This window comes from Myxocyprinus asiaticus, chromosome 5 (genome assembly GCF_019703515.2).
Source record: "Myxocyprinus asiaticus isolate MX2 ecotype Aquarium Trade chromosome 5, UBuf_Myxa_2, whole genome shotgun sequence".
NCBI classification, from domain to species: domain Eukaryota; kingdom Metazoa; phylum Chordata; class Actinopteri; order Cypriniformes; family Catostomidae; genus Myxocyprinus; species Myxocyprinus asiaticus.
Genome location: NC_059348.1, coordinates 29,202,387 through 29,219,232, shown reverse-complemented (window position 1 = coordinate 29,219,232; position 16,846 = coordinate 29,202,387). Strand labels below are relative to the sequence as shown.

The 16,846-nt window shown below is 38.2% G+C and overlaps 1 protein-coding gene across 1 annotated transcript in view; it reads right to left on the bottom strand.

The window, feature by feature from the left end:
- The window catches only part of LOC127441516 (glutamate receptor ionotropic, NMDA 3B-like), a 91,436-nt gene extending 85,801 nt beyond the window's left edge, over positions 1 to 5,635 (bottom strand). The window contains exon 1 of the mRNA XM_051699039.1: positions 5,041 to 5,635. Coding sequence (XP_051554999.1) covers positions 5,041 to 5,493 — 453 coding nt within the window. The 5' untranslated portion in view covers positions 5,494 to 5,635. The remainder of the gene's footprint in view (positions 1 to 5,040) is intronic.
- Positions 5,636 to 16,846: the final 11,211 nt, after the last annotated feature.

Genomic DNA, 16,846 nt, shown 5'->3' with positions numbered 1-16,846 from the left:
GTCCTCGCTGCTGCCGTCCGCCAGGTGATGGAGGAACTGCTGCCATCCACCAGGAAGGGGAAGAGCCGTTCTGTCCACCAGGGATCAGCGGACTCACTGCCGTCCATCAGGGGAGGAGCGGCTGTCATCCGCCAGAAGGCGGCGGAGTGGCTGAGGACCAGGCGACAGCGTGTCTGGGGACCGGCAAGCGAGCTTTTCTCTCTATCTCCTTTCTCTCTCTCTCTCTCTCTGTCTCTCCCCCTCACTCTTTCCCTCTCCCCTCTCCCTCCCCTCATCTCTCCCAGGGCTCCAGAGCGGCGGGGAAGACCTGTCGGTTGAAGGACGGCCGGAAGGGCAACACCTCCCCTCCAGGAAGGGAGGGGAGGGGAGGGGAGGGAGGGGAGTACGTCATGCCGGAGGATTCCCCAGCCTGAGTCGGGTGGTGGAGGAGTGTGATGAGGAGGAGGGCATGGCCAGGCAGTGAGGACGCATGCCCGGCCCTGAATTGTTCTAATTAGCCAGGAGGGGGATAAAGACGAGCCGGAGGAGCCAGTTCGAGAGAGAGAGAGAGAGAGAGAGAGAGACACACACACGGCCGCTGTGTGTGTGTGTGTGTGTGTGTGTGTGTGTGTGTGTCTGTGTGTTTAAGTTGATTTAAGTTGATTTATGTCATTAAAAGTTTCAATGACTGCTCAGCCGGTTCCCACCTCCTCCTTGCCCATCCTTACCCGTTACAGTAACCTAAAAATGTGCTTCATGTGGTAACATCTAAATTAATTGATTCAAGTAAAAAAAAATATTTAAGCTGACAAAATCAACCTGTCTACATTAAGTTCCACCAACTAAAGTAATTTTTATGGGTTAGATCAAGTAAAAAGAAATCCTTGAGTTAACAATTCCAGCTTACCAATTTTCACTGTATACTGTATTCTAGTATACTAGAGGTTGACAGAAAGAGGATTTTACCGATAAGATAACTAAGGTGGTGGAAAAGGCTGATAATCGATTAATCGGCCGATAGTTTTTAAAATGTATAGTGTTTACAAATTTTCTTAGGCTTTCCTTAGTATGATGGGCACAGACATAGAGGCTGCAAGAGTCCACAATGAATACAATCACAGATGCAATTTTATTCAACCAAAATCCCAATAATAATCAGAAAAAAAAAAGAAAAAAAAAAAAAAAGATTTGTTGCATAACGCAGGACTTCAACAATAAACATGCTTCAAACACATCTTATTTTCGCGTGACAGAGACTTGGCTATGTTTAAGTTTTTACCAAATTAAGCTTTTGATAGACTATTTATTGGCCAGATGAAGGGTTTTGTATATTTGATCATTTGAGGTTTAATGAAGAATAAAGTTTATTATAATTCACAATATATAAAGTTGAAGACTTGGCAAGATGTGCTGACAGGGCATGTTTTCATATACTTGCATTTTATTTTCATGCCCTCAAATTTTTTTTTAAACAAAATTACAAAATATGCATTGAAAATTGATTAATATTGTCAATAATTAAACATTAAGACTCAGCAAATCCCCACCAGGTGTCAGTGATTGTTTTTATTTCACTTCTAGAGGCCGCTGTTGAACTACAGAATCAAGCCATTCTAACTGTAGAATCCTCCTTCACTGGCCACGGAGTAACATGGAGGAATAAATAAATAAAAAGCTATCAGCAACTATTGCCGTAGAGTTCCAAAAAGCAACTATTAGCACCAGTTAATTGTAAACTAATATATCAGCCTACCTCTAATAAATACTATATAATCCTGTAATCTGTCAGATTTCATCACTGTTGTCATGGTCCTCTAACTCCTAGGCCTATATGATTTCAATAATGTGTTACTCTTACAAAAGTTATTCTTTTCTGTGATTACAATTTAAGACTTCAATGGCAAAAGGCCAGGCTATACTATAATGAGGAGGTCATCCACAAGATAATGATACCTTTTGCACAAATTAATGTCTTCATTTAGGTGTACATGAAAAGTGTCATTTTGGAGTTCCACTCAGGATGTTAAGGCCCCTGATTGAACTCAAAATCAACATTTGTGCAGTCACTCTTGAGTTAAGGATTCATTAAGCTTAATAACTCTCCCAGCAGTTGTCCATTGGTAATCAAACAATGAGGCATAATTCAGAAAGACCTTTGGATTAGAATGTAATTTCATTCAAAGGGACAAAATGAGTTTTTCATGTGCTAATCTTCCTTTTGTACTTCAATAGAATGGAGACAAGTTAATGAGCACTCAAGCTTTGAAGAGCAGAAGAATTTTTCCAGACAAAACAGGCCTGGAATATTTGGTCAGCAAACAAAATAAATTAAGACGCATTTACAATAAAGTAATCTACCCCATGTTTGATTGGCTGGGGGGAATATAGTCACGGAAATGTGAGAAACTGTGTTTCATTTGAACCACTAAGGCGGATATTGCAACTTTAGGGCAGTGCTCAGCAAAGGACACCAGTGGATGGCTATTTTTTTATTTTTTTATTTAAAAAGCCAAAAGCGGAAGCTATCCACCAGGATAGAGAATATTACTTTGGAAGCTAAAAGCATTCAGACAGCATGAAGTCTATGCAATATCCTGGGGTTCCAGCCTAAAATAAATTAGCATACTGTACTTGTCCTCTCACTGGCCAGGGAAATTTATAACATTAAATCTTTACTCTTTACTTTTAATTTGTTAAAGTAACTTGGAAACTTAATGACTACAACTTGATGCCATGAGCCAAGCATTGCTCTGTCAAGAAAAAGATGATCTCTAATGATTGCTAAAAATGACGCACTAATGATTTCACGCTTCCTGGGGGCTGTGTCAAAATGGTGCAATCACAAAAGAAATTTTGAATAATTTTCATTAATCACAGAAATGGGCCTGATTATGTTTCTGCTCTGGCTCAGAGTAACACAATATATGAAATCGCTTGTGCAAGCTGCCTGTAAATGTAAAAGATACAAAAGCCTGACTGACTGACACTTTATAAGATGTAGAATAAATCTTGCTGTTATGAAGGAACATCTTATAAAGTGGAGTCTCTCTGCTGACCCATTGTTCAAGCCTCTTTATTCAAAATCAGGGGTGCCTTTGCTCCTTTGTGTCCATATGCTGGCAGAGTATGATGGGAGGAAAATCTTTTGAGGCTTCCCTGCCAGGAGAAACCGCTGTAGCTGGCTGCACTGCTGGAGACTGATACAACTGGTGTGACTGGCATCCTCTCCGTTTGCTGCTTAGAATACTAATGAGAGTTCACACATCTTAACCCTGAGCCCTAAACAGCATTGGGATTGTTCCACTGGAATACACCAGGATCTCTGTGTCTGACCCCTCATTTAAAAACCAAGAAACAAAAACACTGCAAATAAAACACACAGCTACTCTAGAGAATCAAAATTCTCCTTTTTCATGCCTCTCTCTCTCTCTCTCTCTCTCTCTCTCTCTCTCTCTCTCTCAGTTTATGTATCCCTCTCTTTTAATATAATCAAACCGTATATCTGTTTGGAAGTACAGTGGGCAGAACTGTTTGCTGCCAGCTCTCATCTCATTTTCTGCATCATTACGCACTGTTTTGTCAGGTAAGTTACATAAGGTTCATGTAGTAGGCTATCACCTAAATTATCTGTCTAAAATATTATTTATTATGACCAGGGTTGGGGAGTAACCGAATACATGTAACAGAATACGTATTTAAAATACAAAATATAAGTAACTATTCCACTACAGTTACAATTTAAATAAAAAAATCAATTCAAAAAGTATTTTGATAACTGAAGAGATTACTTTGCATTTTATTGTCATTTGTTTCATTTAATATTTAGTCCTTTCAGATAGAATACATTTATACATATAAATGATGCGATCCAAAGTGCATTTGAACAGTGGTGAAACACTTTCTTATGATGTGTTACATTCATACGAGCAGACAGAGAAGTTAGTTTGAAGTAAGTTTGGAGCAGAAGAAATAGAAATAAATCTTGTGTAAATTGTCAGCTTTACGCTAAGCTAAAATGCTATTTCTAGCCATTTTACATGCACGTTACCAGGCACGATCATATATTTTTATCAAGAAAATTCACGTTGGATCATAATTTCTTTTTTTCTAGTAAGACCTTTGATATTAGGCCAAAACTCATATTCTTGATAATAATTTTTGTATTGTTTTCCTGTAAAAATATCTAAAAATCCTTAAAACAAGATCAATTTGATTTATCTTGTTTTTGAAACAGCACTGCATAAGATATTTAGGTTTTTCAGAGAATGTACTTTTAACATGTGTATTTTGTCTTACTGTACTGGCAGAGTTTTTATAGTCAAAACAAGTGAAAAAATCTACCAGTGCTGAAGAAGTAATCCAAAGTATTTAGAATATGTTACTGACCTTGAGTAATCTAACGGAATACGTTACAAATTACATTTTACAGCATGTATTCTGTAATCTGTAGTGGAATACATTTCAGAAGTAACCCTCCCAACCTTGATTATGACTGAACCAGCCTGACTACATTAGGTTACACCAACAAAAGTGATTTTTATGGGTTATATGATCAGGTAAAAAAAGATGGTTAAGGTAAGAAAAAAAAAAAAAAAAGCTAGACGCTGCGCAACGCAACGTTTTTTTAAAATGTAAGTTCTTTTAAACGTTGACACAGCGTCTAAAAACGCGTCGCTCCTGCACGAGACTGAAAATAGCGACGCAACAGTCAAAGAGGTCTAGCGCATGTTTAGCCTACACAGAGAAACAAAAAGAGGCACGCAGATACGTGTTTGATGTGAACGGCCCCTTACATGCTAAGTCGTTTTCGTAAAAAAATAAAAAATAAATAAAAAAGCCACTGATTTTGCCACGTTTACGACACTAATCCACACATGAATAGCGTTAAACTCTATCAAAAATGGAGACATCCATAACCATAACAGCATTCTTTGGTAAACGAATGACGTTGGGAAACTGAAAACAGAGTTTTCAAAAAAAATTAAAAAATAAAATAAAATAAAATAAAATACAAATAAATTATCTACTAGTTTAGCACGTAAAAACGAGTTTAATTCTCACCTGTGTGTTAAGAGGTTCGCCCTGTTCAATGATGCTGATGAAAGGTATTTCCAAAAACGAGGACATAAACTCCACTTGTATGAGCTCCTCGCGGCTCTGTGGGAACGCGAGCACAGCGGAGACTCCTTGAACAACGATATCCTGACACACGCACCTGAGCATGGACTCCGGATCGCCATTTAGCGGTTCTCGGGATAACACTTCCAAGCTCAGGTTGTACGGCAAGAAGTTGTTCCCACTTTGCCGAAGGTGGATCAGGGCGCGGTTGAGGGCGCCATGTATCCTGGACTGCTGACGGGTCGGCAGGAGCGCACCCAAGCGCACTGTGTGTCCAATGCGCGCCAGGATGTGACAAGGCTGGGGATGCAGATGGCAAGGGTAAATAAACATTTGGAGAGCGACGTGGAGCCCGACGTGAAGGAATGCCAACAATCTGGTGAGCATTAAATTCATCCTGCTCCTTTCGCAACTGGATTGAGGTTTCGTCACAAGATGGCATCGCTCTATTCTTGTCCAGTTTGTCAAGTCCTTAATGGGTTTTACGCGCACGCTAAAGAAGCCTCGGTTAAGATGCTACTGCAACCATTCCGTCTACTCCAAGTGTTGAAGACTAGGTGGTCCGCGCGCCGTTGAGGGAGGAGGTGCTGTGCCACTTGAGATCTTCATAGCATCACTGAGCTGGTCGGAGGACAGTTGCGTTGTATTGCGAAGGACTTGTCTCTTGGCTGTGGCCACGCCAGGTTTGGTACAATATCAGAATATGATCAAGGAAATAATTCATGCGCAAATGTTGCTTATGGAACATTATTAATATATCCTCAAATCTTCTGTTAATTAATCATTAATCAAGACATCAGGTGCATACCTGTGGCTGACAAGGCAAATATTTTCACAGTTAATGATTTAAGCGAAATCTTAGAAAGAGATAAAGAGGTGACTGGTGCAATACTTGTTTCGTGAATTAAGACTAGGACAAAACCCCATTCATACGACACTTAATTAAAGAATAATAACTGAATGGAAACAAGAATGTATTGTTCAGTAGAATTAATTTACAGAGGCCTTTGTTTGCTACGTGTAATCTAAATACATTAAATTGTCACTCTATTTGAGCACAAACATCAAATGCAAAGTAATAGATTTTTTTTTAAATCTAAAATAAGGTTTTAGTAATAATTATTACAGCATTTAATTTCAGTTCTGTATTAGCCTACAAAAGGCATAGGTGATAAATGCAATAGGCATTTCTCCAGGAAGGGATGCTTAATATGTTGCAATAAACTCATTAAATATACTTTTCTCCTTGTGTAATTATACAGATAAGTCTTCAATAGACTGCTCATTTTACAAGTTTGTGCTTCCCTAACATGATTAGGGACTAAGGGCTGATGATTTTATGGAATTATCTCTAATGCCCATTTGCAAACAGTCAGCTCACCCTTGGGTGTCTACTGATCTATAAGAATGCAAATAAGTGCCATTGCCTCATCTTAGACTACACATGAACACAACACAATACAAAAACATGAGCAATGATAAAGGGATAGTTCACCCAAATAGTTACTCAGCCTCATGCCATCCCAGATGTGGATGACTGTCTCTCTTAAGTAAAACACAAACAAGATATAACAAATATCTCAGCTCTGTAGGTCCACACAATGCAAGTGAATGGTGATCAGACTTTTTTAGCTCCACAAATCACACAAAGTAAACATAAAAGTAATCCATAAGACTCCAGTGGTTAAATCCATGTGTTCAGAAGTAATATAATAGATTTGGGTGAGAAACAGATCAAAATTTAAGTCCTTTTTTATTACTCTAAATCTGCACTTTCACTTTTACATCTGAAAATCACATGTGGTGCCTGTTTAGTTTCACTTTCACATCTGAAAGTGAAAGTTAAAGTGGAGATTTAGAGTTAAAAAGGACTTAAATATTGTTCTGTTTCTTACCCACACCTTTTCGATTGCTTATGAAGATATGGATTTAAACACTGGAGTCATGTGGATTACTTTTATGTTTCTTTTCTGTGATTTATGGAGCAACAAAGGTCTGATCACCTTTCACTTGCATTGCATGGACCTACAGACCTGAGATATTCTTCTAATTTTTTTTGTGTGTGTGTGTGTGTGTTGTGTGTGTGTGTGTGTGTGTGTGTGTGTGTTCTGCTGAAAAAAAAAAGTCATACACATCTGGAATGGCATGAGGGTGAGTAAATTATGAGAGAATTTTCATTTTGCGTGAACTATCCCTTTAATTTGTGTATTTAAAGAAAATAGTTTGTTTATATGTTTAATAATGGCAGAGAATCAGACTTAGCAGATCAGATTTTCAATACTAATCTGATCCAATAGAATTTCTGTGCATTTTCCTTCCAAGCAACTGTTTCATTTCCTATCTGACAAGAAACATATTAGTAGTACTGCAAGGCATGAAACTGTTTTTAACCAATTACTTGTGCATTTTGGAAAACGTTGCACTCTCATATCCATTTGCTGGTAATAATAGCTTGGATCTCAAAGACTAATTGAGGATTAGAGACCACTGACTGAGTAAAAAGCACATGAACCATGTCAAAATTCGGGCAACATGTCCTTCGCGTAGCGTAAGTTTTGACAGTTTAAATGTGCTATACAGGCAACACATAAAGAATCCTAAGGCCCATACCATGTAATCCATTACAGAGACCAGTCATATACAGACTTACATTTTATCTTTTTTCCTGTTCTAAAATACATACAAATCTTTTTGCTTGAATGATATTACCAAAAACCATTTGCTTAAAAGTGCTTTCAATTCCACTTAATGGGTGTGTGTACCATGCTGTCTGTCTGAAACTAGACACTAACATGTAACCAGTGACGCTTGCTTGATTGTTTTGTTTTTTCAGCTCCAGTGCATACAGAAATACACATTTATACAGTGTATACGGAAAGTATTCACAGCGCTTCACTTTTTCCACATTTTGTTATGTTACAGCCTTATTCAAAAATGGATTAAATTCATTATTTTCCTCAAAATTCTACAAAAAAATACCCCATAATGACAACGTGAAAGAAGTTTCTTTGAAATCATTGCAAATTTATTAAAAATAAAAAATGAAAAAATCACATGTACATAAGTATTCACAGCATTTGCCATGACACTCACAATTGAGCTCAGGTGCATCCTGTTTCCACTAATCATCCTTGAGATGTTTCTACAACTTGATTGGAGTCCACCTGTGGTAAATTCAGTTGATTGGACATGATTTGCAAAGGCACATACCTGTCTATATAAGGTCCCACAGTTAACAGTGCATGTCAGAGCACAAACCAAGCCATGAAGTCCAAGGAATTGTCTGTAGACCTCCGAGACAGGATTGTGTCGAGGCACAGATCTGGGGAAGGGTACAGAAAAATTTCTGCAGCATTGAAGGTCCCAATGAGCACAGTGGCCTCCATCATCTGTAAATGGAAGAAGTTTGGAACCACCAGGACTCTTTCTAGAGCTGGCCACCCGGCCAAACTGAGCGATCGGGGGAGAAGGGCCTTAGTCAGGGAGGTGACCAAGAACCCGATGGTCACTCTGACAGAGCTCCAGCGTTTCTCTGTGGAGAGAGGAGAACTTTCCAGAAGAACAACCATCTCTGCAGCACTCCACCAATCAGGCCTGTATGGTAGAGTGGCCAGACGGAAGCCACTCCTCAGTAAAAGGCACATGACAGCCCGCCTGGAGTTTGCCAAAAGGCACCTGAAGGACTCTCAGACCATGAGAAACAAATATTGAACTCTTTGGCCTGAATGGCAAGCGTCATGTCTGGAGGAAACCAGGCACCACACATCACCTGGCCAATACCATCCCTACAGTGAAGCATGGTGGTGGCAGCATCATGCTGTGGGGATGTTTTTCAGCTGCAGGAACTGAGAGACTAGTCAGGATTGAGGGAAAGATGAATGCAGCAATGTACAGAGACATCCTTGATGAAAACCTGCTCCAGAGCCCTCTGGACCTCAGACTGGGGTGAAGGTTCATCTTCCAACAGGACAACGACCCTAAGCACACAGCCAAGATAACAAAGGAGTGGCTACGGGACAACTCTGTGAATGTCCTTGAGTGGCCCAGCCAGAGCCCAGACTTGAACCCGATTGAACATCTCTGGAGAGATCTGAAAATGGCTGTGCACCGACGCTCCCCATCTAACCTGATGGAGCTTGAGAGGTCCTGCAAAGAAGAATGGGAGAAACTGCCCAAAAATAGGTGTGCCAAGCTTGTAGCATCATACTCAAAAAGACTTGAGGCTGTAATTGGTGCCAAAGGTGCTTCAACAAAGTATTGAGCAAAGGCTGTGAATACTTATGTACATGTGATTTTTTTTTTTTTAATTTTTAATAAATTTGCAAAGATTTCAAACAAACTTCTTTCACGTTGTCATTATGGGGTATTGTTTGTAGAATTTTGAGGAAAATAATGAATTTAATCCATTTTGGAATAAAGCTGTAACATAACAAAATGTGGAAAAAGTGAAGCACTGTGAATACTTTCCGGATACACTGTATATTTCAGATATGCAGGTGATTTTAAGGGTAAATCAACATTTAACAAGACACCTACACAACTGTCCTATCCTGACACTTAGATGGCTCTGCTTGATTTTCAGTGGAGGCATGCCACGGTCTCTTACTCACCTTCAACAAGTCTCACGCAGTCTGAATGCATATTCATATATGTCTTTCTGATTTCTATTCAGTCGGCTTATATCACCGGACCCTCCCTATAGTCCATTGCATTCAACTTGGTATAAAAATTATATAAAAAAATGGATTACACTTTAATCAGAAAACCAATTAAAATACACATTTATCTTGGAGGGATTACACTCACCATATTTAACACATGTGAGTGCCCATACAGATAATCCTCCACAGTCTTCCCTTCCATGACTTCACACTGTTATTTTGACATTTGCAAACATTAGGTAGCCCTGCATTTACACTGTGTGAGATGCAATAGTTGAGTCAATCAATGAATTTTAGCCTTGAAATTGAATTTTGAAAGGCACCTCTGAGAAGTGTTGCAATTATATCATGGATAAATGTAGCATCATGTTTCCGTCTAACTGCGTGTCACATCGGTACATAATCTGCCATAATATTCTATAGAACAACTTGTACAGTACAGTGCTGCTTTCAGATATCACTGTGTGACATCAACAGTCTCAGCATATCTTACTTGACTAATTTCAGCACAATCTTTGTGACCATAGACAGCAGTTCAGCAGCATGCTAGATGAGATGAACCATTAGGACGTGCTGTGCAAAACAGAAGAATCTAAAAGGATAATTCTATTAAAATCTGATGTTCAAGAGAATTTGCTGGAGGCAAGGGAGTAGATTTTCCTTGCTGTGCCAAATAAAAAAAAAAAAAGATATTCGTTCCTGCTTTTGGAAAGCTTAGCACTATCTTTCAATTCAAACGAATGACTCTGTGAAAATGGGAACATTGTGAATCTTAGCCCTCCCCCAACTTGCAAATGAGATGACTAGAATGTAAAAACTATGAGGTAATTTGTTCTTCAAATTAGGGTCAGAATACATAAATAGAGAGTGCCAGCCAGTTCACAGCAGGAGGGTATCTATATGAAACCTCAATTAATTTTGTCAAACATTCTGTAACCCCTCTGTTTTATCATACTGAGCAAATGTGATTCTGATAAAAACTAACAAGTTACTTTACAACATATTATTAAAGTGTAAAGCAGTGTGACAGCACAACTGTGTTACTGCTTAAGATGGAGTAAAGAAAGTTTGTGAAAGCTTAACACAACTCAACAATATTTTTGTGCTATACATGATTACAGTACAGTGGATCCAAAATTCTGAAACCACAGTTTGGGGTTTAAAATATAATTTAAACCTGGAAATAGATACTGAAAAGTTTTAGTAAGAAAAATTTTAGTAAGAAAAAAAAGCATTACTGTCGATCGCTGCTGAAAGTTGCAACAGATGCAGGTAATCACAAACGTCAACTGCTCTCTCTCTCTCTCTCTCTCACAGACACACACACACACACACACACACACACAGACACACACACAAACACACACGCACACACACACACACACACACACACACACACACACACACATGTCCTTGTTACTCTAATAACTTCTTAGAAACAGCCCAATCCATCGTTGCTAGTTACAAAGTGACATTTTCAAATTAGTAATTGATGCTTGGGTGCATCATTCAATCTAGCAATTGCAGCTTTTTCTAAGCAAGATCTGAAATCTGTGGCAGAACAAAGTAGTTCCACACACATGAGTGTTTTGGTGTGCTCCTTGGTTTTTCCTTCCTTATTTATTTACTTGTTCGTGGAACTGTTGTATAAGTAACACACTTGCTATCGTGCTGTTGGTTCATATCAGCATGGCTGTGATTACTGACTGATCTCACAGTGAAATCGGGAACATTTGGTTGACTTTTCTAGCAAATTTGTGACATTGAGCATGTAAATTTCTTTGACGAAATGTCAGATTTTCTTGCTGCCAAAGAAGCACACAATGTGCTCTTTAGAACATTCTCAAATCATTCTGGGATGACATGGATCATCGGGTTTTGCACATACTTGTGGAGTCTATGCCAGGTCAAGTGCATGCAGGGTTGGGAGGGTTACTTTTGAAATGTTTTCTACTACAGATTACAGAATACATGCTGTAAAATGTAATTTGTAACATATTCCATTAGATTACTCAAGGCCAGTAACGTATTCTAAATACTTTGGATTACTTCTTCAGCATTGGTAGATTTTTTCACTTGTTTTGACTATAAAAACTCTGCCAGTACAGTAAGACAAAATACACATGTTAAAAGTACATTCTCTGAAAAACCTAAATATCTTATGCAGTGTTGTTTCTAAAACAAGATAAATCATATTGATCTTGTTTTAAGGATTTGTAGATATTTTTACAGGAAAACAATACAGAAATTATTATCAAGAATACGATTAGGTCTTACTAGATTAGAATACAAAGATCTTACTAGAAAAGAAGAAATTATGATCCAACGTGAATTTTCTTGATAAAAAAAAATATGATCGTGCCTGGTAACGTGCATGTAAAATGGCTAGAAATAGCATTTTAGCTTAGCGTAAAGCTGACAATTTATAGAAGGTTTATTTCTATTTCTTCTGCTCCAAACTTACTTCAAACTTCTCTGTCTGCTCGTATGAATGTAACACATCATAAGAAAGTGTTTCACCGCTGTTCAAATGCACTTTGGATCGCATCATTTATATGTATAAATGTTTTCTATTTGAAAGGACTAAGTATTAAAATACTTTTTGAATGTAACTGTATTCTAATTACCAATTATTTAAATTGTAACTGTAGTGAAAAACATTTAGTATTTTAAATACATAATCCCATTACATGTATTCCGTTACTCCCCAACCCTGAGTGCATGTTATTATTAAAGCATAAAGGGCCAGGGGGACATACCAAATATTGAGAAATTGTCACTCAATTTGTAATTCTGATAATATAATTGCTAGAACAATTCAAGACTGAAACAATTTAATTAGTGCTGTAAGACTTTTTGACCCCACTGTACAGTAGTTGAACAGAACAACACTGAAGATTTGTAGTTTTCAATTGAGTCTGATCTGACCTTGATTTGCCATGGAAAATGTCTCACTGTCAGCTTTCCTTTTTCCTGAAACACAAGTTGTGTTCATTGAATTAAAGTTTAATGAGGGCTAAGATTCTATATTTCAAGGCATATTTCACCACATGCACTATGTAAATTCATGCATCTCACACTGCCACTGGGTAGGCTAGTATTGCTGAGCTGGATTTATTTTTTACCATGGTTCACATTTAGTTATCAGATCCACAGAAATGAGCCCTCACTACCTGGTGTATATATTTATAAATATGCTTGTGTGCAAATGTGAATGTGTGTATGTACAGTTTATAGCCACCATCATTTGAAATAACCTGCTAAAATGTACTTTTTACTTAACAGAGCAGGGAGCAGGAGGAAAGGCTGTATTGATTTTCTTACAGGTACCAAAGCACAAGGACAAATTTTGAGTGGGGAACCTGTTTTAACCCATCAATGAGAAGTGAATTAAAACAGGGATGCTATTTAGTCATCTGTACAGTAGCTGAGGGCTGTCTTCATTTGGTGATTGTGTTAGCAGTGCAGGAGATGTAAGTCCCAGTCTGAGATTTGCAGTTGGTTTCTGCATGTTTCAAGGTTACAATTATGCAGAAGTTGGAGTTAATGAGTCAGTGGGACTTGTTTTAGTCTAACACACATGCAAGCAGACAAAACATGATTATCTTACGCTTTTGGCAAAGAATGATTTAGTAGGTCACTAATTTAAGGTCAAATGCTAAGGTCATAAAACCAAGAGACTAGGAGTTAAAACATGGCTCTTTGTTTCAACTCTGATGCATATCTGAGAGCCTGCCCTTTAGATCCAGAAGTAACTGAGGTCAGCGGTAGTGTGTACGAAAACAGAGAAGTTCTGCGGCACAAGAATCTTGGAATTCCACTGTTATTATCAGCAGCCCTCTTCATTCCCTCTAATAGGGCATTCCTCAGTGATCTCATCAAATTGAGAAGCAGAGCATATGTAGCTTTTGAGATGATTAGCCCGCCAAGCATTTCATTAACCCGACCTGAGTGATTAAAAGGGGCAGATCCATTGATCCCTTTTGTGGTTCATGCATTATTACTTGGAGACCGCCTTCATGCAACAACCCTGATTCCCCTGCCCTTCATATGATGATTTGCAGTCACTGACCTTTGCAGATCTGGAGGTGTTGAAAACGGGTAGAGCGTTCATGCAGAACACTGGCACAAGAGACGCGTGGTCTAGTCAAGCCTTCTGCTCTGCTCGCCCAATCTTTCATACCTCATCTCACAAACTAGGCTCTGCAAGAAAGGTGAGATGCTTCATTCAAATAAACCACTCAGAGAAAAATGTGCTCTATGTTGCATTGTGCATCTGTATGGACTATAAACCAAATGCAGAACAAGACTATTCTTTGACTGAACTTGACACAAGCCTTTTTCATAGACTTCTGAGAGGCTAGTGAGTGGCATAAGAGGGCTGCAAAGACTAAAATAATGAATGCTGGCTTTTTTAATGCTTTTCAGGTGTGTCAGGTTTCTTCGTCTCGGAGAGAGGCTGAAGTAGTCTCGCTGGCAGTATAAAGAAAACTGGAGAGCTGTTGGCAAGCATCAGTTTTCCAGTCCTGAATAACAGTGGAAATGGAAAGCTTCCATCTGCAAGGCATCTCCCCACCACTTTGGAGATATTTTAAAATGTTTACCTTATATACTGTATGTGCTTTCACTGGTGCTAGGGATGAAAGAACACATGGAGCCATGTCTGAATCCCAAAGGAATGTGTTGTTTGTTTTTTCCACACATGGCTGGTTCACACATATGTTGACCTGTGAAAAAAAAGAAACCACATATCAACTAACTGTTGACTTGTTAAAAGAGTATGGTGGCTTAAGCTCTATGGACACATCTGATTCAGTATACTGTGGAATACCACAGAAAATAATTTTGTCCCTTAGACATTGGAGGTCTATGGGGCTATTGTACCGAGGGGATTAAAAGCAGAAATGTGAAGTTCATAATTTTGTTAAAATGCTTTATAAATCACTAAACTGAGAAAAAAAGTTTTTATTTGATTTGTAAAGTCTAAATCATCCTTTTGAGTTAGGGATATTTGGTGTCTAATTACATTCTCTATATGTCGTGACCAGTATATCATGTTTTTATCATGATTAAAGTGGTGTGAGCATTCTATGAATTTCTAATGTGCACTGGAACAACAATTGTGACTACGGGACAGTCCTAGAAATTGCCAATTCCATGGGCATTGCATGTCTTAGTGAACTAGGGAGCTGACTGAGACACACCCGCTGTTCTAGGTAGATGAACGTCAGATTATAAATTACCAACATAATTCCTGTGTGTGGAGTTAACTTCAAAAAACCTCTTCCAGGTATCCTTGCATCTATCACGCAAGATACTAGGTTTACATGGTAATGACATAAGAATAAAATTTGCACTGACAAGGTTGAAAAGCTACTCCAAACTAGTCTTATGCTAAAACATGTTTAAATGTTATGGCTATGCTTTTGTAACAGTGTGATAATTGTCTTATTCTAGATCTGTATGCCTATAATTATATTCAAATTGTGAATGTGAATCTAAAACACCCTTTTGAAACCCCATTTGAAATGATGTTCCTTTGTGTTTGTTTAAAGTTTTGTGAACTGATTGGACTACTCCACTTTAATTCTTTTACCAAAAACTGTATGAATCAAGCATAGCTAGCTCATCCATTTGGGTCAGCAAATTTAATAAAGTTAGACTGCTACAGCTGATTACATTTCTCATTAGTGATGATCAAGCAGCGAATACATCACAAGGCTAGTATATGTGCCTCCGTAATACTCCATCTAGAATTTTTCCACTAATGCTTTCTGAAATCAAATTAGGAACAACCTGATTAATTTCACCCATTATTTTTGTTTCATAATTTCATGGACTTGGAACCTGGAGTTGTCCCAAGAACTGCTGCTTCGTTAATGAAAAAACAGCAATATTAAACAGACTTTTACTATTATTTTTGTTCAAGAATTTCAGGAATAGGGGAGTCGATGATAGGGGAGTACTTTAATGAGTAGAATGTCCCACAGCCAAAATGAATACTCTCTTTTAAATTGAACACCTGCCAAAAAACATCACAAAGAACAAATTCACCAAATTACCAAAGTAATTTTAATAATGGATTTTGTTCCAAAAGAGGAATTAATCATATATTTTACAGCGTCAACATTATATGACTGGATTGGACTGGAGGTAGGGCTCATAAACACAGTGTCAGATCTGTGTTAAGTTGTTTATTTAACACATAAACATCACAAGAGCCTATCACCACACTTCCTATATGCCCAGAGACAAGGACAAGAATTTTGCAAACAGGACTTACTCCCCAAAGCTCAAGATCAGGGAGTGCATTAAACAAGTCCCTATAATTTCACCAGTCCAATGTTTCCATGTACTTCACAGCCCCAGGATGTTCAATTAGTCTGTTACGTCTTTAAACACCATCACATCCTGGATTGAATCATTAAATTATCCGAACTGCCTACTCATCCAAAAGAAACTGCTAATGACTTGAATCAGGCTGGTGAAACACTTCCCCACAGAGACCAGCCACTGCCAAGTCTGACATCATAGCCTGCTTTAACTGATGGCAGTGAATCAGACACATCATCAAACACTGAACTGATAAGAGCAAGTAAACTAAGAAACAAAAAAACCTGACTTGTTTTTGCACTATGATGTATCTTTATGAGGTTTGTCTTTACAAGTTTCAAGAGTTAAACTTAAAATATTCATAGCAGACTTTTTGTAAACTGCTCTCTATAAAAGTGTCTGCTGAATGGCTTAAATGTAAATCAAACTGAGGAACCTAGCAGCTAATTATATGACCTCTGTGACTTTGCAGTGTAAAACATCCCAAACTTTAAGAGACATGTTGAACAGATGCCCTAATGTGTTGGAAAGTTGGACTCTGCTTTTATGTCTTGTATTAATGAAGGACAAGAGGGGTGTTGGCAAGTCGTGCAACTGTCTTGGAATGGAAATGGATTATTATACAGGATATTCAGTGTGCAGGATGCCTCTAGGAAAGCAGCCAAATAGGCGCACAGGTTACAAGCATGCCTAAAATAAGCACCTTAAAGAACGTGAATACATTTCAATTTTCCCTTTGATGTCACCCTATCTTT